At 49.0% G+C, this 21,817-nt stretch overlaps 9 protein-coding genes across 9 annotated transcripts; 4 read left to right on the forward strand and 5 right to left on the reverse strand.

Annotated features, from left to right (window-relative positions):
* Positions 1–761: 761 nt before the first annotated feature.
* PV10_05255 (uncharacterized protein) lies at positions 762–2,177 on the forward strand (the record flags this gene model as incomplete). Its single annotated transcript, XM_016369886.1, has 5 exons — positions 762–928; positions 1,000–1,278; positions 1,329–1,504; positions 1,578–1,948; positions 2,001–2,177. The coding sequence occupies 5 exons, from the start codon at positions 762–764 to the stop codon at positions 2,175–2,177; spliced, it is 1,170 nt and encodes a 389-aa protein (XP_016225674.1).
* A 577-nt stretch (positions 2,178–2,754) lies between these two features.
* On the reverse strand, positions 2,755–3,483 carry PV10_05256 (uncharacterized protein; the record flags this gene model as incomplete). Its single annotated transcript, XM_016369887.1, has 3 exons — positions 2,755–3,036; positions 3,094–3,332; positions 3,378–3,483. The coding sequence occupies 3 exons, from the start codon at positions 3,481–3,483 to the stop codon at positions 2,755–2,757; spliced, it is 627 nt and encodes a 208-aa protein (XP_016225675.1).
* A 1,958-nt stretch (positions 3,484–5,441) lies between these two features.
* Positions 5,442–8,985, reverse strand: PV10_05257 (uncharacterized protein). Its single transcript, XM_016369888.1, has one exon. The coding sequence runs from the start codon at positions 8,687–8,689 to the stop codon at positions 7,733–7,735; it is 957 nt and encodes a 318-aa protein (XP_016225676.1). The 5' UTR covers positions 8,690–8,985; the 3' UTR covers positions 5,442–7,732.
* Positions 5,518–7,327, forward strand: PV10_05258 (uncharacterized protein; the record flags this gene model as incomplete). Its single annotated transcript, XM_016369889.1, has 3 exons — positions 5,518–5,607; positions 5,659–7,150; positions 7,212–7,327. 3 exons carry the CDS (start codon positions 5,518–5,520, stop codon positions 7,325–7,327), a joined length of 1,698 nt encoding a protein of 565 aa, XP_016225677.1.
* Positions 8,986–14,169: 5,184 nt separating the features above from the next.
* On the reverse strand, positions 14,170–15,421 carry PV10_05259 (uncharacterized protein). Its single transcript, XM_016369890.1, has one exon. It carries the CDS (start codon positions 15,282–15,284, stop codon positions 14,337–14,339), a length of 948 nt encoding a protein of 315 aa, XP_016225678.1. The 5' UTR covers positions 15,285–15,421; the 3' UTR covers positions 14,170–14,336.
* An 881-nt stretch (positions 15,422–16,302) lies between these two features.
* On the forward strand, positions 16,303–18,767 carry PV10_05260 (uncharacterized protein). Its single transcript, XM_016369891.1, has 2 exons — positions 16,303–16,472; positions 16,539–18,767. Exon 2 carries the CDS (start codon positions 16,792–16,794, stop codon positions 17,353–17,355), a length of 564 nt encoding a protein of 187 aa, XP_016225679.1. The 5' UTR covers positions 16,303–16,472; positions 16,539–16,791; the 3' UTR covers positions 17,356–18,767.
* PV10_05261 (uncharacterized protein) lies at positions 17,388–18,763 on the reverse strand. Its single transcript, XM_016369892.1, has one exon. It carries the CDS (start codon positions 18,571–18,573, stop codon positions 17,512–17,514), a length of 1,062 nt encoding a protein of 353 aa, XP_016225680.1. The 5' UTR covers positions 18,574–18,763; the 3' UTR covers positions 17,388–17,511.
* Positions 18,768–18,993: 226 nt separating the features above from the next.
* On the forward strand, positions 18,994–20,754 carry PV10_05262 (uncharacterized protein). Its single transcript, XM_016369893.1, has one exon. The coding sequence runs from the start codon at positions 19,082–19,084 to the stop codon at positions 19,841–19,843; it is 762 nt and encodes a 253-aa protein (XP_016225681.1). The 5' UTR covers positions 18,994–19,081; the 3' UTR covers positions 19,844–20,754.
* Positions 19,837–21,390, reverse strand: PV10_05263 (uncharacterized protein). Its single transcript, XM_016369894.1, has one exon. It carries the CDS (start codon positions 21,232–21,234, stop codon positions 19,921–19,923), a length of 1,314 nt encoding a protein of 437 aa, XP_016225682.1. The 5' UTR covers positions 21,235–21,390; the 3' UTR covers positions 19,837–19,920.
* Positions 21,391–21,817: the final 427 nt, after the last annotated feature.

Here is a 21,817-nt window from a genome sequence, read left to right on the forward strand (position 1 = left end):
GCGGCTGCCAGGAAGTGTGCCGAAGCTCTCACGTACGCCAGGAGAGGTTCTTCATACAGGCAAAACAATGGGGAAATCAAATGGCGACGTCTTTCATGCTTTACTAGGCCTTTCCCAGTTGAAGCCGTTCAGGACGAGGAGCTGGTCTTTGAGGTTCAGGCCTTTCGATCTGAGTTCGGCTCTCCGCCCCCGCAACATCTGGTCAGCACACATCAAAGACTGTGGGGGCGGTGTGGTGGCACAGAATACAAGCCAACAAAGCTTCATTTGTAGCCGACTATCCATGTCAATGCGGGAATAGTCTCCTTGGGTTCGAATTGATATACCTGACACACGGGTAAGGCTTTGGCATAGAGCGATTATCGTAATAATCTAATCCTACAACGCGCGGAGAAGTCTCCGCATATTATCCGAATGTTATGGTCTGGGTTACGTGGGGAGGCACTCTTGATGAGGCTGTTAATGTGAGAATAATGCATCGGCTCTCCACGATGTGTGCATAAATTTAATAGGCAGACAGCGTCCAGGAAGTTTCGAGCAGTAAGCGAGTCCAATGTCCAGCGTCAGCAATGCGTTAATGCAGGAGCAGAGTTTGAGACCCCGATCATTCGTCCTCAAGTTACGATGTTTCTGCGTTTGCGAGGAGTAGTGTTTTTTTCATCTAGTAAGCCCTATCTCCGTACACCCAGTGACCTATACAATATTTTGAGACACCCTGACGCTTAGCGGTCGTCAATCTCATCTTCTCCTTGACTCCTAAAATGGCCACCATTCATCATCCAGAACTGGGCAAATTTCGCGTAACCTCTACAAAGGGAGTAATCCAGTTTCTAGGTGTAAAGTATGCAACCTTAAGGAACCGATTTGGAGAGCCTGTGCTGCATAATGGTGCAGGAGCATCAAGTGACAACGTTGCCACTGAACAAGGGTACGTAGATCTAGCGATAGTCAGGAGACCTGAAGCCCCAAAACCTGCTAAATCACTCGAAATCATCACAGACCGTGTTGTATTAATGCCCCAGATGCCTGCGAAAGGGAATTCGATCTCATCCAGCAGAAACTTCCTTTAGACGCAGAATTTCAGATGTCCGATACTGAATGTCTGAGGTTGAATATCACAACCCCTGAAGTCCAAGCTCTTAGACCTCTTCCAGTTCTAGTTTTCGTTCATGGAGGTGCTTTGAGAACAGGCTCAGGAACCTGGCCGCAGTACGACTTTAGATCTTTAGTAATGCAATCGGTCCAGGTAGGCAGCCCTTTTATTGGTGTATCCATGAAGTATGCCCTATATCCACCTTTTTTCAAACAACCGTGCTCATTTTCCAAAGCTATCGGACAAGTATTTTCGGGTTCTTGACCTCGGTAGAACTCCGTGCAGCAGGCTTCAAGCCTAACAGCGGTCTTCGTGATCAGAAAGTGGCTTTTGAATGGATTCAAAAATATATTCAGGGTTTTGGGGGAGACCCAAGCCAAGCGACGGCTCTTGGTCAAAGTGCTGGCGGTGGTGAGTTTCATTGTCTCCTCGAATCATTGTCTCCTCGAATCATATACATGCCATTCCGCTGACATCGCTGTAGCATCCTTGACCCTCCTGCTGCAGTCTGAGGAGGCTCTCTTTCAGCATTTGGTGATCATGTCCGGAACTTGTCTACTTCTAAGACCAGTCTCAGGGGAAGTCCACGAGGCAATCTATCAGGAGTTCTGTGAAGCCCAAGGCTTAGACAAGATGCCAGGTCAAGAGCGCATCAAGGCGATAGAAGAATTGGACAGTTTCCACTTATTCTCAAACACACCTCCTAGTATCCCTCCTCTACCAATGATAGATGGAGATATCGTCAAAGTCGCACTCACGTTTGATGATATCGAGCAGTGGTCTACACACGGAAGTTCAAGTATCCCAGGACTCGGATGGTGTAAGGAACTTCTCATTGGGGACTGCCAGATGGATGTAAGTATCTCTGACAAATTTTCCGTCAACCTCTCTGATCAAGAAATGCTAGGGACATATTTACCAGCTCGCATTAAACCATCGCAAACGAGGAATTGCCAGAGCCTTTGAAGAATCCCTAAAAAGGAGTTGTTCGCATCAAGATGATGCAGTTATCTCACTCTTCTCAGATTATCAGATCAATGAATCCATATCCGACGACGACGCTTTTTGGAACATCCCTACTTAGCTAGCGATCTTTGCTTCTACCTCTGCTCGGAGGTGTTCGGTCGTCATTTTCCCGGCACGACCCATGTCTACCATCTCAACGAACCGAATCCATGGCCAGGTCCATTCCAAGGTCAAGCCACCCATATACTGGATGTGGTACTGTTCTTTCGCAACTTTGATCACCTACTGCCTCCTCAGACGGTGCAAGTTGGGAAAGCTTTTGGAGATGGTATAATCAGATTTGTGACCGGACAGATTCCATGGCAAGACTCGACGGAGGATCAGAACGTGGCACTGGTATTTGGAAATTGTGCCAATACTTCACAGATTAAACCAAACGTTGCACTCGAAGTTGGGAGAAAGGACGTTATTTTCAAGTACAAAAACTCGATTGGGTGGGATAAGCTGGTGGAGGGTCTCACTGCTTTTCTAGATGCAGGAAGCGAACTCGTGAATGTCAATATTTCGAGTCTTTAATCAGTGGCTTAATTTCTATCAGCTTTCTTTCGCAAGAGTGATATTCCCTTCAATATCGAAAGATCTCATCTTGTTAATTTCTCCACTCAAGCTCACGGGGATGTGCACAGCGTCTGTAGTTACAGAGAGCTGTTTTGATCAGCCCCGAAAACACGAATGTCTGCAAGTATACGTACCATTCGGAACCCTTTCTTCAACCAAAATTCCGCTTCCGCTGCCGATGCACAGTACATGCATGCATGTTTTTGATGCTTGCGCGAAGCTTCTAACACACGCAGAATGCCGTTCTTGAGCTCATCATGCATCGCACCATTTAGAATAGGACGTCCAATGCTGTTCCCCAGGTCTGATGGGCCGACGATAAGAACATCTACACCAGGTACCGCGGCGATCGCATCGACCTAGTTTACCTGCTTCAGTGGTGGCAGAGAGACTTCGATATCATAATATGAACTCACATTTGCTAAAGCCTCTTTGGTTTCAATTTGGGCAATGGTTAGTAGACTCTCGTTTGCTGTCAATAGATATTCCTGCGCATTTCTAAGCCCAAGTCTCGATACTGCAAATGGTGGGCCGAATCCTCTTATACCCAGTGGCGGATATTTTGCATAGCTGACCATCTTTCGAGCATCGTCTTCGGTTCGTAGCATTGGAACACTGATGCCATGTGCACCGGCGTCCAAAGCTCCTGTAGATTCTTGTCAGAACCTAATGTGCATCATTACAAATGCTTTTGTGTTACGGAATTCTGGGATTTCAGTACTCTTGATCAACCACTCCTCGTTCGCGGCTACCCGTACCATTGGGCTGGCAGAGGAGCTGGCTATTGCACTTATACTTTCGTGCATGGTATGATCTGGCCCAGATGATAAAGACGTTAGTCAGGCTCTCGCGTATAGCAGAAGTTCAGGTTGGGAATACCGTCGATGTTGCCATGTTCTAGATCAAGCATTACCCAGTCGCACCCTGTCTGTGCAATATACCTGGACAGGTCGGATCCTGGTAACATTTGCCAAATCCCAAGGCAAGGCCTCTCTCCAGCCTCAAGGACCATACGTGCTCGATTGGCTGCCTGCATGCTGTTCTGCACTGTTCACAACCCTTGGCTAAGGTGAGGAGATTATATTTGGAACTAATAGTGAGGTAACAAATGGATAGTCTCACTATCTTTCATCCTAGCCAGCATACGGTGGTAATCACAGCTATTGTATTTTAAATATCACTTGAAGATGCTCAATTTGAGCACACCTACATGCTGGTATTAAGATTCTTCTCACCGTGTTGTTGATGTGATTTGATCAATGAACCGTCACCATCCTCGGCCCGAGCGGCTCTTGGACCCTAACTCATCAAGTAGAAGGTTTTCTTACCCTACCTAGAGCACCACCCACCTCCCAGATCTGGGTCATTACATTATCCTAATAGACTTTCCCATTTATAGCTTTGGCTCATTCGCAATGCGGATAGATGGCAGATTCCCAAGATGTTTGGAATACCCCACCCCCATGCCGACGCCGACCTGATTTGCAGGTGCTTCGGCGCTCCACAGACTTGAGATGGGTCAATGCATGATATCAAGGCAAGTACTAGGTACTGACTTTCGTTGCTTCAGCTGGGAAAATCGTAAGGTCCTATCAGACATTCAACTTCAAACGCACTTCCACGGGTAAGAGTAGCCCAACTCTAAACACCAACAACACTCATCATAACTCTAGACAAAATGGTCGACCTCAATCAACCAGGATCTATTGAACGAACAGTCGCGTTGATGGAGATTCAAACCATTCTCAATCGTTATGCCGTCATGGCTCGAGACAAGGTCGATTTCACCAAGTTGGCGAAGGCGTGTTTTCGACAAGACGGTTTCTTTCGATTGCCCAATGGACATGCTGTTAAGCCGATAGAAATGAGTGCGGTGGTCCAAGACGGAGAAGCTGATTATATCCGTCACCATATCACCGGGATTGATATTCATTTTGAGAGCGAGACACAAGCACGCACAATTGCACAGTTTATTGCGGTTACGGATCAAGCTGTCCCAGATCATTGGGGTCATTGGGAGGACATCTTTACACGATCTGAAGATGGTGCCTGGCTTATTTTCGATCGTAAGCTAGTTATTGACGGTCAGGACCCCAAGGGCTGGTTTGCTGCGAAATATGTACCGGCAGCCTGAGTTATATCGAACAGGAGATATCTCTGACAACAGTGTTCCCGCTGGATGTCAATAAGCGTGCTTCGGAAGGTAACATTACGGGCTGGAAGGGTAAAATTCTCAAAATGTCCTTCTTCGGGCTTGCTTGATGTCTGTATGCAGGAGTCACAATGCTACACGGGTGTAGTTTGTACAGCGATCTCTCATTTCTTAGGCAGCTAAATGATACTACTCTCTCACCCTCCAGCCCGTCACATCCTATTCAAACCACACCTAGCTACTAGCTTTGTCATCCGCCCAGACGACAAGCCCCGATGTAATCTCCAGAGCCAGGCAGACATGCATGTCCTGTGGAGACTTTATAATACGAGCCAGGAGAAGTGGTCTTAGCGATGCCTCCTTCGGCTCTCCGCTTTTCACTCGTGAAGTAAAGGATTGAGTTAGCGAGTTCTCGAGTACGGAGATGGAGGCTGTCTGAATGTGGGGTTTAAGTAGTTGTCTAGGGATATCCGGGGTTGCCATCAAGGCTCTGGATACGATAGCCTAGGACTCCATCCGAGGTCGAAAAAGGAGGAACACATTCGGATACTATGACTGGCTATAAAGTACCCAGCTGGGGCCTGTTCTATATTAGAGGGATGTTTTCTAGCTAGCCACACTTCAGGCATTCCTTAGTGATCCATTAACTCCCTTCAAAAGCCTCAACTATTCCTCGCATCACCTAAGTATGAGCTCTGGGTCAACTATTCATGTCGAGGCTGCGCCACTGGACGAGCCCAATGGCAGAGTCAACGTCAAAACAATCGTTCTCGTCATGGTATGTCTACCTTACACATCTCACGCCAGGAAGTCCTCTAACAACATCCAGGCCATTGACCTTATCTACCTTGCTCAGCTCGTTTTACTTGTTGGATGCGGCGCTTACGCCTGCAGCATCACCGCCGTCATTGGCGGACAATCTCAAATCGTCTGGTTGACAGCAAGTCTCGTGATTGTTCCTACGGTCCTCGGTCCACCCATCAGTCAGGCTGCTGATTACTGGGGTCGAAAATGGTTCCTTGTGATCTTGACGGCTTTGGGGATAATAGGTACTATTATCGTCTCTCGAGCCAACAGCATCGGCGTCGCCATTGCCGGCTTTTCTCTCTCTGGACTCTCTTTCAGCGCACAACCCCTAGTGCATGCTGTGCCATCGGAAGTCCTCCCGCGAAAATGGAGACCTTGGGCTCAAGCAAGCATTAATATCTTCGCCTCCGTGGGAGGCGTGTTTGGTCTCCTTGTTGGTGGGCAGTTGACTCGGAATGGGAACGATGAAGGATTCAGAGCATTCTTCTATATCACCGCAGCCATTTATGCTGTATCCACAGTTCTCTGTGCGGTGTTGTACAACCCGCCACCAAGAGAGCTTCAAAAGGAATTCTCAACCATGCAAAAGCTCCGGAAACTCGACTGGATTGGCTATGGAATCTTGATATCTGGCCTGGTGCTCTTTTCTCTCGGCCTCTCCTGGGCCCAGAACCCATATCCATGGTCGACTGCAAACGTTCTGGCACCATTTCTGGTCGGTTCAGTACTCGCCATTATCTTCATCCTCTATGAATCCATTGGCAGAAAAGACGGCATGGTTCATCATGGGTTGTTCAAACATCGCAATTTCGCCCTTGCCTTGGTTTGCATCTTTGTCGAGGGAGTTATATTCTTCGCGGCCAACAACTATTTCGCTTTCGAAGTCAGCGTACTGAGTTCTCAAGATCCTCTAGTGGTTGGCCTACACTATTCAGTCATGTTTTACGTCATGAGTGTGAGTGCCCTCGGCGCAGGAGTGTACTGCTCCTGGCGAAGATCATTGAGAGGGCCACTGGTCTTCTCTTTCGCATGCTTTGTGGGGTTCAATGGAGCAATGACAAGCGTGAAGGCGAATACCTCTCTAGCCGTCCTCTGGGGTCTTCCGGCATTGTTGGGTGCAGGAGTGGGAATCAGTATAGTGGCGTTACTCACGGTCGCACAACTATCGACGCCTCCCGCACTGATAGCCATCGCCTCTGGGTTGATGATTTCAATTCGTTCCTTGGGTGCCAGTGTGGCAGTCGCAATCTACAACGCCATCTTCAATCACACCTTTGGTGCTAATTTGGCTCCCAAGATTGCCGATGCGACCCTACCGCTAGGTTTTCCAGCAAGCTCGCTCGGCGAGCTGATTTCAGCCCTCTTAGCCAGAGACAACGAGGCTTTGGCACAGATCGATGGTGTCACGCCTGAAATAATTGGCTCTGCAGTGGCTGCAGTGACAGATACTTATGTGGCTTCGTTCAAGAATGTATGGGCTGCAGCAGCATGCTTCTCTGTTGTACCATTGATATGTGAGTACTATCCTATCATGTCCGTGCTCTCGATGTTCGAGGCTGATTGCTCTGAATTCAGTGTCTGTGTTTATCCTCGATCCCGTGGAGACATTTACTTCGCATATTGATGCACCTCTTGAGAAGATACAAATTGAGGTTGATGAACGGCTTCCAGAGTCGTCATTAAAATCATAATCATACAAGGCATGGGTTCGTGAGCACTCTGGCTAAGATTGGTATCCTTAACCACTAGCTCGATACCACTCCAAACTCACTGGATGCTGGAATTGAGGATCAGTGGCTTGCTGGCATCATATTTGGTGGAAGCACCCCGATCTTGACCCTATCCCTTCAGCGGTCCTGATAGCCAGTCAACATAAGAGAACCAATCGAAGTTCTTGGCTCAGCCCATCATTTTTCATCGTTGCATCTCCTTTTCCATGACACCCGGAAGAAAATAATGTGATATCGGTTCTTGTGCTGTACCATTCAGATATTGGTATTTGACACAATCTTCTGGGGTACAACACAGAATGCGAAGTCGGTACAAAGAAGTATCATGTTGTTGTGTAATCTCATCAATCCCCTCCCTCTATGGAATCATCGGTTCAAGCCGGAGACATTGCCAAAGTGCGGGGGTTGACGAACCAGCCGCACCGTGCCTAAACGACCGAAGATGTTACCTGAAGATTCCAAACGACCCCGCTTATGCTGTTCCGTTCTTCTAGCCTTCTCCATCTGCTTGTGGTGAGTTGCAAGAATGGCGCGTTGCTGTGAAGCCGGTAAATGTACAAGACTTCTTCGCTCATCGGCACGAAGCCGTGATAATTGGTTGTTGAGTGTATCTTCCTGCTTCTGTGCTCTTGTGCTGAGTTGGACTTGATTGTCACCGTTATTCTCGGCAACATTCGACGTTTGTTCCCCGCCGGACGTTGTCGTCGACAGGGAGGGTGGTTGTTCCTCTTGGAGTGGAGAATCTATTATTTCGGTGCTGCTCCGGGGCGACCGCTTCGATGGTCGTGGTTTCTTAGATTTTGCCTGGGATGGAAGTTGAGAGTCCAAGGTGTTTTGGAGTTTCTCTTTCGCTTCCGACGAGGGGAAGTCGTAGAAGTCTCTGAGTTCGGAATCCTCGTCGGAAATGTCGTATTTGCAATGACCCTTGGCCATCATATGTTGCTGTACGGCTTGGCGAGTATTACGCTCTGTTCCACAGTAGAGGCATTCGTAGTATCCGGAGATGATAAGATGGAAGTACGCAAGCAGTGAGGAGACTTCAACCAGCAGATTGTTCTTCTCGAGGTACAATCCATGCGCCTTCAACATGTGGGCTAAGTTCTGGTCCAAGTCTGTGTTCTTCTGGTTGCAAAATAGACATTGGGACTCATCGAATTCGTAATCTGTACTGGGAGGAGATGACTCGACGGTGTCGTCTTCGAAGGTCTCGGGGGTCTGTTCTCGACTCGAGATTGTTGTTGAGGTGTTTTGTTGAAATTGGGAATCCATATTGACTGGAGCAGTGACGGTGAGAGTTGCAGTAGTGGTAGTGCCCAATGGCATTGACTCTGACGGGTTCGCAAAGTGTGAAAGGCTCTAAAGAACGGTTTGTAGTGTCGGAGTGCTGGTGATCAAATTCGTTTTTGGTGTGTATGATTTGGTGTTAGTGACACTCCTTTATGACCGTAGAGGCCTCAGGTTATATCAAGTCGACAATCGCACAGCCAAGAGATCTAGGCTCTTCCAACAGTAAATTGACTCATTGGATGACATTGGTGGGAAACACGGACGTTGTCCCAGTTGCTGTTTTGGGATTAGCTGCGTTGCCTCGGACGAACATCCAGGCGATATCATTGGTCAATTACTAAGGCAGTGACACACTCTTTGTTCCTCGCCGTGTACATATCTTATGATGGATCCAAAGTCCAGAATTCTGATGGACAACTTCAGCATCTGAAATTTGGTGAATTTTGGCACTCGGCGTTGACCACGGATTAAGCCCCCACAGCAACAAACTGCGAAGAGGCTGGCCGGCACATACTGGTCATTTCATCTCTCTTAAGCATGGAATCCGCATCCTTCTGGAATCACCGAAACAGTTCCCTCGAGTGTTGATGTCTTTCGCAAAATTGTGGCTCTCAAACAAGTGTCAATGACTGTACCTGCGCTGGGGACAAAATGAGCGTAGTAGCGATGGACGTGGACTCGAGAGTGCCCTTTGCGCACAGCAACGACGGATTGCCGCCTTCACGACTTTTCTGGAATGGCCCTAAGAACAGCAATCGTTTTAACCTCATTACGACCGATGACGGCCGGTACTATGCCTCGAACCCTCGGAACCCCGAGTGATCTCTCTGCTCTCAAGCATATTGCATAGAATACGATATGGTAGTTTGTGCAATATCTGCTGTGGGATAACTGAGAGATAATCAAAGCAAAAGTTTGAAATTCACAGAGGGGAAACATTCAACTCCTTCCCTTCGCAGGGCGCAAACCAGGAGAGATTAACAAAAGGACAAGACAAATGCCTAGAATTGGATAGGGATGACCTTGTCGAAAAAAATGGAGAAACAAGAGACCTCCAGGAAGCATCCCGAAATCAGGAGCACCGTGCAGGACAAGTCATTGGATCATCACTACAATTCTCCGCAGAAATGGCAACCTCGGAATTCGCCGTAAGAAACGTCAGAAACTGACAGACAGATAGCCGCTGGAGTGCTGGAATAAGTTATACTCAGAAAGAAACATGCAAACAAAGACTGAAAAGACTCTTTCGCCCCCATAATGACAATCTCCGCATTGCCGTGTACCCGACCTGCACGTGAGTGAGGTTCCGCCAGTTGTGCCATGAACGCCACACCCTCCCCTCCATGTCGCGTCCAAGGCTCGCGTAACCGTGGGCTGTGGAACTGGGCGCCCCAGACATGCTACAAAAAGTGAGAGATGTTTGCGTACACATACGTAAGGCATCTCCACCCCCAAGCCTTGCGATAGCCGTCGTGGCCTTGTGGGTGGATGATGCCCAGAACGTCGGCGCCCCCGCTTCAACACACCCAATCAACAATCACTTACAACGCTAGTCGACGTTGACGTCGTTGAGGCCGAGGGGCTCAGGGACCGTACCCGTGGAGACCTGGGCGTTCCCTGGCACGCCTGCCTGCGTGGCCTGGTACGAAAATACTTTTCGATGCCGAGCCACCCGCCACGAAAAGACAAGACACGCAAGGCTCCGCCATGAAATCACTTTATGGCGGAATTCGTCATATCAGAAACCTAGTATCATCCCGCCGAGAAATATCCAAGAGAGATTGTGTCTCGTGTGTCACTCGTGCCTGTCTCTGCTACTGTTTGGTACTGTCTGTCATTGCATGCGTCGTGTCGATCGGTGTGGCATTGTGGCTGAAGCAGGAGCGGGAGTTCCCCAAAAAACCACTTTTGCTCATATGTACGTACCCTCTCATGAGTCTCTGCGATCTGCGCGCTTCGTCTTACTCGAGCATGCGCTGCGCTATTGCATGACAAGATGACGCCAATGTTTTGAAGTCCCTGCAACCTGATCCAGTCCTCCAGTCCTCCAGTGCTGGGTCCCGCACTTTGGTGGAGGAAGCATATCTCCCAGGCGATCGGGTTGGTTCGTGTCGTCCAACCGACCCTGACTAGGCGTGGTCAAGTGCAAACACGGGTCATGTCATGTCGTATCGTGGCATGGCATGGCAGGGCAGAGACTCTGCGACTCGGGGATTCAGGGATTCAGGGACTGTCGCAAAGAGACAAGACAAGAGCGAGATAGATCCATGTGGTACTTATATATGCGATGCCCCGTCCACTTCTTTTCCCATGCGCTTTCTTTGATACATACATTTACATCGTCATTTGATACATTATTCAATAGACTTGTTTACAACCTCAAGTCAATCATTCGTTCGACTCCATCTCTCTCACCTGTCGAACATATCCACATCAACCCTTCAAGAGAATAAAAACTTCCAGGTTGTCAAAAAACCAGCACACTACCACTGTACACTTGTATATACGACAAACACAACAAACACAACAAACCACCAACCACCACAATGTGCTTCGGATCCTCGCGCAGTAACCAAATGGGCTATGGCGGCGGCTACGGACCTCGTCCAGCCCGACAGCCCGTCATCGTCAACCACCACCACCATGGCGGTGGAATGGGAGGTGGTGGACGCTACCATGGCGGCGGAGGAATGATGGGCGGAGGAAGACGCTATGGCGGTGGTGGTATGGGTATGGGCGGTCGCCGACGAATGGGAGGCCGAAGATGCTAGATTTGCAACGATTTCAATATCTCGACGATGACATGAACTACAAGTGTTCATCAGCTGGGTGTCTGATGCATGTTGTTTAGCGTCATCGTCATTTGGACGGAAACTATTTATGACATTATTATGTTTTGTATGAGTATTTTGAGTTGGTCGGTCGAGCCTGTTGGGCGGTTGGCTTGAGGATAGTTGTTTCCAAGAGAGATAATGTTGACGTTGATGGACGTACCACAACAAGTAACCCTTGACAATCAACATTTGGCTTTATATCGATTTTACATTCTCTGTCAATTTTCAACGTAGTCGCTGGGTGCAAATCATCCTACTTTATATCACTGCCAACGAGGGTCACAAGAAGGTTGGTGCCTCCACCGCTTAGCTCGTTGTGTGGATTGCTTATGAAGGCATAAAATTATGATCATTGACAAAGAACAATGATACTTTCATATCAACAAAATATTCCATTCCACTGATGGTACATATAGTGGCATTACAACTTGCATCATTTCGTAAATCAACTGCGTGGTGGGGGTATCTCCGCGCAAGAACATATTAGGCTAATGGCTGATGAGGGGATACCAAACTCCCAACAGATTTCGTACATTCAAGTCTCGCTCGTCTCTGGCCAGGGTCTTTCCCAATCCTATACTGGGTGTCTTGTCAAGACAGTGAAGCCTTGTCGACGAATCTAGACCCTCGATCGACCGTACCAACGACGGCGGGAACGACTGCAAAGATGACATGTTAGCGCAACTGGACCACGCCTAGGGGGACAGATCAGGGAGGGAGCTGCCATACGGTCCATGAACAGTTCTAGCCTTGCGTCTCTCACGGTGGACAAACCACAATCCAACCAAGGCGCTAACCAACCAGACAATTGCTGACAAGAAGGAGAAGGCCTCGACGGCTCTCCAGCGGCCGCAGATGTTATTGCGAGCAAAGCCAATCTGGTCCCAAGCAAATGTGTCACCTTGACAGGCGGTGCCAGTTCTCATCCAGTGGACGAGAACACCAAAAACGGCAAACCAGGCGAACGAAATGAGGACATCGACTGGCCAGCTGGTGAAGCTACTGGCAAATGGGAGGAGCCAAAGCAATCCAAGTAGCAGGGATATGCCGGCAACGACTTCGGCATAAATAAAGCGACCGAGAGGGAGACCACTGGCGCGAGTGTAGTCGTGCAGGTACACGCCGACCAAGCCGGCTACAATCTGAGAGAGGGTCAGGTCTATGTCAAGGTGGGACGCAAGATCAGGGTGGACATACACCGGCAAAGACGAGCTCAGCCAACCTAAGGATGGGAGAGATGAGTCGTGAGATAACAGGCATGTTGCTCGCGCACGGGGCTGACGAGAGTGGTAGACTTGAAGATCAGGAGAGGCGGAAAAGGAAGATGGCCGTGAGAATCAGATGTGGAGGATAGAAGAAGTCGCAAGCGTAGAGGTTGGGCACCCTCAGGTATATGTACACGATGGCATGGAGCAAGATGACGACGATTGTAAGGAGGCAGTTGGCCCCAAAGCTAGCCTCATCGCCGGCCGCAATGCGTGTATGGTCGTGTCAAGTGCGAATTCGAGACACACATACAACCAGGTAGCAAACAAGATAAAAAGCCAAGTATTTCGGTCTCTATGGCCATCGAGATATGGCATCATCCACCAGTGTCGCTGGCATGGGCACTCCCGGTCAAGTTAGTCTCACCTTGATTCATGGAAGCCATAACATTGAAGTGTCCGATCCTTGCCCAAATCAAACGGGATCGGGGCCAAGGATGGGCGCGTGACAGTCAACGCGTGGCCGACGACACGAAGATGAAAGACATGGCAATACGTCATTGGAGACAGCGGACAAGGCTTGCTGGATGCCCAAACAAGTTTATGTCCAACGGCGGTGGGTGGTGGTTGTCTGTTGGCAATCCTTGAAAGTGGAAATTGGCAAAGAGAAGAGGTTGGACACAGCCTGGAGGATGTTCGGAGGCGTCAAAACTTGGCCACGCGTGCCACGCTTGGCTCAAAGCGACGTAGATCCCAGGGGAAATGACGTAACCCCATGAATTGGAGAGAAGAAGTCATGCCGCAAGGCTGAGACGATATCGAGTGTTTGATTTGTCCGTTGTATAGGTTGTCTGTCACTGGTGGTCCATAAGCATCTTCGATCGAATGTTGAGATGATCAGCACCTACTTGCAGATGGCTACAAATCTCACCCCACCCGTTCCCAAGTGGTTCCTGTGATGATTCCTGTGATGGTGCCTGTAGCGGTTCGAGTTTCATCTCCAGAATCATTCACCTGCTTTCTTGTCGAGAGGCTTGATGTCTTCCCCTGTCTCTTTGTTTGTGGACTCTGTCTTCTGTGTTGATGCAGCTTGAATTCCTAAGATGCGCCAGACCTTTCGGGGTTGTTCACACTCATCGTCGCCCTCGAGGACATGGTTTAGTCGAAGTGACAGGAACAACGCGAGAAGAGGACGACGGCACTCTGTACACAGGTTTCTCGAGACAAGCGTTAGGTGGGTCAATGCAAGATGGTGACGTGGCGAAGTGATGAGGAGACACTGTCGTGGCCAGAAGACAACAAGCTGAAAATGTGAAGTCGAGACAGATTTCAAGAGCCTTGCGAACAAGGAAAGAGCAGCTCTGATACAGCCTTGGTCGCGCTTTCCTATCCACAGATCACCTAAACTGACTGCGCTGTCACCTGACCCATTGAATATCATGGCAATGACACGGCAGAAGAGCTTCGAGCAGGATAATGAGTCTTGATAACTGTAAGTGATGAATTATTATATTATGTAACAGGTGTGAATGTTCTACCGATAAAACTCCAACCCCACGACAATAAACAATGCCCGCTTCTTCAACCGAATCTTTTGGGTATCTCAACTCAACGAAATTAGCACCCAACTGCAACCTGCGACCATTATTTCTGGGCGGTAAACCATTCAGTCGCAGTGTTCATCGTGGCCTTGCCGCCAGTCTCGATCACCTCTCCGTGACAAGGAATGATTCGGTCATAGTCCCAGGTGTTGATTCTCTTGACAGACTCGGTGAAGCCAGCTCGATCCTTACTGCTAGCTCCATACCAAAGGAAACGTTTCTGCCAGGTCATGTTGCCCTTTGTGTTTTGGATGCCGACGAAGAGTTTGGTCAAGAATCCTGAGCGGGGGTCTAGGCCTGTCTTTGAGTACTGTTCAGTGGCAGGAAGATTGAACAAAAGATCAGCCTCAATCATGGTCTTGGTGGGCTTGTGCAGGAAGACGAGCTCCTTGTTAACATGAGAATGGAAGAATTCGGTGGAGAATTCCTGGTCGAACTCGGGGGAGATCTTCAGGTCAAGTTTGTTCTTGGCTGAGAAGACGTGGGCAAATTTGGTGCCCTTTGTGGCCGGATCTTGTTCTCTCTTTTCTGGCAGACCTTCAGGTCCAATGACTTCTGCGTCAGGGTATTCCTGAACCCAGGTGGAGATGAAGATGTGGTGTTCAATGTCGGGTGCGACAATGTATTTGACAGGGCCCAAGGACTTGACTTTTGCCTTGACATCTGGTGTGAGTGCTACAGGAGAGAAGACTGCGACATTGCCACTTTGCATCTTCACTAGAGTTGCTCTCCCTCCCAACTTTATGCGGCCAAAGCGCGCAAAGGGAACGCTGAGGGTTGTGATGGTCGGCGTGACATCGCGAATGACCATGACCTTGGCTGGGTCAGTGGGGATCAAGGAAGCGGCAGATTTGGATGTAGACATTGTGAGGGTTTTGAAAGTGTGAAAGGGTGGAAAACGGGATGGATGGACGAAGAGCGGTCGTGCTTGAAGGCTTGCAAGGATCAATTGAGAGGAGGCTGATGGTCTGGCAGAGAGGAGAAGAATCATGGAGGTTTGTCAACAAGAGAATATATACTGTTTAGATACGAGAGAAGAGGTTAGTCAGACTCACAATACGACGAGCTTTGAACCTTGTCGACATGTTTGCTTTGGTGATGGCGACAATACGAGAGCGCAGGGGATTGTAGACGTCATGGTCAAAGTGGTTGTGGTCAGTAATTCAAATCGACTTGCATGTGCCCAGAGCTCCTGCTAATTCCTCGGCCATGGAATCCCTAGCGTCGGATGCGCACAAATCAATTCGATGCCTCGGCGAGTCCAAGCCTAACGAATACGACTATCTGTCATGATCCCTGGTACTTGATACCTAAGTGGACGCCAAAAATCTCATTATGGCAAGAGTCCTACTTGTAGCGGGTGATTCAGCAACTCACGCTCTTGTGGTTCAGTCGCCAAGTAGTGATGAGAACAAAAGCAGCCTGCACCAAGAAGGTTCGCTTAATTTAGTAGGCTCTGAGTCATCAAGGTCCCCATAGGCAACAAGTCGCCTATAACGGGGAGTCGATAGGCATGAACACGATTCTCTTTTAGGCACTTGGTGCCTCCGCGAGGTTGCGTCTGGGCGCTCAGTGAGGCCTGAGGGCCCAAGTGCTACTACCCCTTCCAGTCTACCGCGCATTTGCCTGCCAGAATGTAGATAAGCAGCTTCCTGGTACTTATCCACCACACCTCCTTAGTCTCCCAGATTCACTCCTTGCATGGTTAACCAACTTGCTTCTTGGTGTGCATGATGCAGATCACGGAGAATGTTGTATTGTGCTAGAACCTCGAGGTCATAGTGAAAAGAATAAAATGGGGTCAGATCCACCGTGCACCCACGTCGACGTCGTGCAATACGGCAAAGCAAAAATCTCCTAAGGAGGGGTGCCAGTGCACCTACGGCCGTGTTCAACATGCCGGAGGGGCCCTCGAACTCAGATTTTGTCCACCATCTCGGCCGTACTTATGGCGCTTTAACATCTCAAGTCTTGACATATATAAGCTACTACTAAAATTCTTGTGATTTGGAATCGCATCAACACTCGTTACAATATTATGCATTTTGAGGGTGGATTCTGTTCTCCAGTATTTCGCATCCACCAAACAGATAATTCCTTACCTTTTCCCCAGTTCTGTAGGCATTTGGAATTAATTATTCAATAGCATCGGCAATATTCGGCAACCTTTCAATGAATAGTAATCCACGACTTTCTTACCTCTGTCGGTTATATTTCATGCGCTCTATGCTGACTGCTTCCCTAGGACGTTCTCCCTGCGCTGTGGGTACCAGTCATGGCAGCAACCTGGCAGTTACCTGGATGGAAGTTGCGAACCAGTTCCAGAGCAGTAGCATCAGGTGAGGAGGAAGGAACCCAACCAGCTTCTCGATCGGAAGGTGCGAAGGTGCGTCCAGACACCAGGCTACAACATCTGGACTCCCATCTGCGCTCTTCTCCTTGTACGGATAATTCTACTCTATGCCCTACCCATCCTACCTCATCTCCTATCTTCACAGATGCGCGTCATTGTTAAAGTACGAGTGAGTACAGATACTCCGCAGCCCTCCTCGGCCATAGAGATATCGTCCGAGACTACAGAACAGTGTGATATCCTGCATGGCCTTCAGCGTCGACCTTGTGCAACAGCGAGTTCCAACCAACGACATTGTTCACCAACCTCACCACACACGATGTTGAGATTTGAATCTCTCAGACGATGCTTCTCCACGCTTTCTCTAGAAAAGTCCATCCGGCTTACTTCACTCCTGATATTCTCCACCGTCGTTGTTCCATACCTGAAATATTCTCGACAAGATCGATCAAACTTTTATGACTCCTGCAAGATTCTTGCATTTAAGAATTACCAAACAGACCTCGCAAGATGCGCCGAAAAGCTGGCGGATGAAGGAACACGTGGAGACACGCTGTCCGCCAGATCATGTTTGGGAATAGGGTTGCTGTTACTAGCAGCTGTCATGTGGCAGTACATGACCTCGCTACTTCAGGGATGGTTATCTGCGAAAGCTTTCAGGGCTAAACTTGCCACAGATCCCAGCCAAGATGATGCTGTTCCCAGGTGATCAATCGTCTACAATTAAGCGGACAGAACCACATACGCAGAGTCTGCCTTCTGAGAACGCCTAATCGTCCCATCACAATTCCAGTTTGCTTTCATTCATATCGTTCAGTGCTAAGATGTCAGGAGATCCTTCCTCCTTATCAAACCAGGCAAATCATCAGTCAATGCCGTGCAACAGATTACTCCCAGCGCATACCCCCTTTCGACCCCGATCGTATTCTCCGACAATATTCCTTAGCCAAGGGTCTATCTCCGATGCAGATTCAGATGTATACTGGTCCAGCAGCACATATCCAGCACTCTTGACCTGCGACTCAAGATATACTTGGTCCTCGAAAGTTTTTGGTGTTATGGGTGATGCTGCAAGTGGTTGCACATCCTTCCTTGGAGTCTTCAACCCCTGTGGCGTATACAGAAGAATCTCTGGGTCAAGTCTGCCAGCTCCATGAACTGCCCCCCAAGCTTTTCTATACTCGGATTGACGTAATGCGTCATCCAACAACTGAATGTCAATCGCCATACCAGGTAAGCGTAGGTACATTCCTCGGTCATAACTCCACCGCGTCCATTGTAACTCGCCCAACAACTGAGCCTTCACTCCGAGCCTTTCGTCGATGGGAACTGGATGGTAGATGAGATCTTGAGATTCCTGAATTGTCCTCATGAATGAGAGGATCGATGTGTGAAGAACGCTCCCAGATGATTCCCACGTTGCGGGGTACAGCAGAACCAAGGATGGTGGAATGGAGAGGTTGGACGCATTCCGATGCAAATCTGCGAAATACAGGGCAGAGCACAGGTCCGATGGCTCCTGCAGAGCAAAGAAGTATGCCAATCTTTCAAAAGAGGATCCATCCTCTGATATCAGAGACTGCTTCACTCTCCGCAGGCCTTGGTCGTCCACATCAACGGGGACCTGGATGTTATCGCCAGGTTTCGAGCCTCGAGGCCCCATTATCTCATTGACAATTGTCGACTCCATCGACCCATCAATGTTCTCTCCAACAACAGCCTCGAACAATTCATTCTGGGGATGTCGGAACTTCGCGGGGAGAGTCGGTACTGGTTTTCTCTCTGGCGGTTGCCGTATGGCCTCTTGTAGTGATCGGACACTTTGCTGTTGTAGGACATATCCACACAGAAAGAGCAAGAATGTAAATGTGCAGATCACTCCACTAGATATGATGACCGACACTGTTCCTGAGGTGAGGAGGACCATCTCTGCACTCCGTACTCCCTCGATCTTTGAGCAGGGGCCAATCTCTGGTCCGGTATGACCACAGACCGGGTGGGACTTGCGGTCTGGGTGAGGTTAAGGATAAATATTGCTGTGTAGGTGCGAAGGATATGTCAAACGTGCAGATTTCAATAAGCACTCGAATGTACGACTTTGGCTGTCTTCGTTCAGGTCAACTCGTGTAACTTTTTGGTGCATGCAAATTGTCTGCAGCGACAATGGATCAGCCTCGTCAAATGTTTACTTTGGCGTCTCGAAGGGCAACCAAATTCTTGGCACAATGACGTCGATCACAACGCTTGCAACGCGGAGAATCACGAGATCACGTGCAACCTGCCCAAAACTTTCAAATGAGAGACAGCCAAAGATCATCACAACCACAGCGCAACCATAGCGAATACTATAGCGACCACCTTTCGAGTGGGAGGTGACTAGAAGTCACCGTACCCTGTCTCTTTCCCTATTCGAGCCCCCCCTCCTCTCTCGCACAATGTCTCACCGCGCCGATGCCTCGAATACGCTCGACAATCGGGGTTACTCAGGACCGTTAATTCGGGGCCAGAACCCAGCCCTCCTCCTTGAGACGGCTATGCGTGATCGGATAACAGATTCGCTGTACTGGAAAGAGCAATGCTTCGGACTCAACGCTGCGACATTATGCGACCGTGCGGTGGAACTCACACATATTGGCGGCACATACGGCGTGGCGATGAAACCGACCCCATTCATCTGCCTGGCTTTCAAACTATTGACCCTTGTTCCCGATCGCGAGATCATTCTCGAGTATCTCAACGTTGGTGGTGAAGAGTGGAAGTACCTTCGAGCTCTGGCTGCCTTCTACGTCCGCCTCACCTTCGACCCTCCCATGGTCTACAAGACCTTAGAGCCTTTCTTGGAAGATTCGAGGAAACTGCGCCAAAGGAGGAAAGAAGCCTATGTCCTAGTGCACATGGATGAGTTTGTCGATAATCTCTTGACAAAGGAACGTGTGTGCGGTACCAGTTTATGGAAACTGCCTGCCAGGCAGTTGTTGGAGGATCTTGATCAGTTGGAAGAACGAGTCAGTCCACTGCAGGCCGAGTTGGATGCCATGGAAGAGGAGGAAGGGGACGGTGATCAAAACGAGGGTGAATATGACGAGGTCATGGAAGATGCGGACCGGAACGGCACCGCCAGCGAGAACGGCCAAAGTCCTAGACGGAGAAGCTCGAAATCATACAGCAGAAGTCGCAGCAGGTCAGCGAGTGACTGAAAACAGGATGTTTGGATTGCATTACACGCTGGCTGAGAACTATCAATGTCGACTTTGCGACTATGTTCTTATGAAACTCATATCAAGACAAACTCGTCTTCGTCTTTCGACACCGACTCTGGTGGCAGCGGCTGCTCTCTCGCAGTCTCATCCTGTTCTGCCTCCGCTCCGCTCTCCTCCAAATCCAGAGGTGATGAGTCCAGCGCTTGAGACCGGATGAGATCGATCAGAGATACACTGTCATGACGACGATCCCATGTTGGATACCCGATTGTCCGTTCGGGGACATTCAACTCCTGTGGCACCGATATGTTATGCTCGGGCTCGGCAGGATCAGGAGTGTCGGTCTCCCCGCCCTCATGGGGCAATATATCGAGTGCTGTCGCAGGTTCAGCCATGGCTGCCACTGGAATGTTATGTTGATCAATTGGCTCAAATTCCGGCTCGGACTGCCTCGAACCTTCCTGAAACTTTGCCATCGACTCGGCATTGTCATCCAGATAGTCCTCCTGGTGCGTTGACGTCGAATCCTCACTGTGCATCGAGTGCTCAGAACCATCATCATCATCGTGGATTTGTTGACCGCCAGATCCCCAGTGGGCTCTTTCTTCTCTCGAGACCAAATCCCTCCCACGCCAAACATCATGCCGGAGAAATCCATTCCACTCGGGGGCATCACAATGTTCATCCAGAAGCTGCACCATACTGGGTCCCCCGATGTCGGTATTGACCACGTTCAACAGAGAAATAGAGAATCCGCCTCCCTGCACGGGCCAGAATCTCCCTCCATAGACACGAACAGGCCAGATACCACGACCCTGCTGTACTTGTACAGTTGCCGCATCGATGGCATCCATGAGGTCTGATAATGAGATGTCGCTGCTCCCATTGACCAGAAGCACAGGCTCGTTAGAATTAAAATGAACGGACCTCGTCCGAGTAACTTTGTGGTCTAGAATTCCGTTCAACATCGCTGCCACTGTTTGATTCATTTTGTCTTCTTTTCCAAGGTCGTCTGTGCTATCGTTGATCGAATCCAGCTGCGTCGACTCAACCGTCAAGGTATTCTTTCCCACCAACATCCCAACTTTGCGCACCGTTTCCTCGTTGTACCTGCAGTCCCCATTATCGTTGATATAACGAGTCAAGGCATCACATATCTTTGCCACTAGAACAGTTCCAGCTCCAGCGGATGATTTGATGTCTTGATGCGACAACTCCTCATCGTTAGTAGCTGTTGTGTTTCTCGTTATAAGCTCTGCCTTGTCGCTGACATCAATTTCATATCTCGTCGGTAGGGATAGAAAACTAGTTGGGTTGGAGTTGTCAGAGTGTTGTTTATGCAACGAGCCCAATGACTCCTCCGCCAATTGGATTGATATCGCTGTCATGGTCGCAAATGAAGTGATATCTGTCTAGGATAACCGCAATTATAATGAACAACCAAATCAAAAATCAAATACAGTTGAAGTAAATCGAGATAGATAACATACATGTATATCATCGATCTATGTTTGCCATATCTAAAATAATACAATGAATTTCCAGTTCGCCGTGCCTTGGTTGAATTGATTTGCTTGTTCCTATTGAGATAAGGTGGCCATCCATATTACATCATACGGCTCTCAACCCGTCCAGTCAAAAAGGCCAGCGATCACGACATTTGGTTGGTTGGTTGATATGGTGCCAGGCATGCAGGGAGGTAGGAAATTAGGAGGGGTGTACTGTGCTGGTTGGCATTATTATCACATGTCAAATCTGCGATGTCCAAGTGGATAAACATCATAATACATATAATACCTAGTACCTCTATTACTCGAGAATGAAAAACCTAATTGCCATATACGGTTTGATCCTAGTGGGTGAGCGAAGGCCGCTTTAACCTGAGCTTTACCTGAGCCTTTGGCTGAGCATCACTGAGCGCTCCGGGAGCGCTCCCTGAGCACCACACCGAGTGCCTAATCAGGCCCCTCG

Source organism: Exophiala mesophila (assembly GCF_000836275.1).
Source record: "Exophiala mesophila strain CBS 40295 unplaced genomic scaffold supercont1.3, whole genome shotgun sequence".
Lineage (NCBI taxonomy): Eukaryota > Fungi > Ascomycota > Eurotiomycetes > Chaetothyriales > Herpotrichiellaceae > Exophiala > Exophiala mesophila.

Bases quoted from the DNA above. Each gene is read 5' to 3' on its own strand.
- PV10_05257 (XM_016369888.1), bottom strand. From the start codon at position 8,689: ATGCCATTGGGCACTACCACTACTGCAACTCTCACCGTCACTGCTCCA.
- PV10_05259 (XM_016369890.1), bottom strand. From the start codon at position 15,284: ATGATTCTTCTCCTCTCTGCCAGACCATCAGCCTCCTCTCAATTGATC.
- PV10_05260 (XM_016369891.1), top strand. From the start codon at position 16,792: ATGCGCGTCATTGTTAAAGTACGAGTGAGTACAGATACTCCGCAGCCC.
- PV10_05261 (XM_016369892.1), bottom strand. From the start codon at position 18,573: ATGGTCCTCCTCACCTCAGGAACAGTGTCGGTCATCATATCTAGTGGA.
- PV10_05262 (XM_016369893.1), top strand. From the start codon at position 19,082: ATGTCTCACCGCGCCGATGCCTCGAATACGCTCGACAATCGGGGTTAC.
- PV10_05263 (XM_016369894.1), bottom strand. From the start codon at position 21,234: ATGACAGCGATATCAATCCAATTGGCGGAGGAGTCATTGGGCTCGTTG.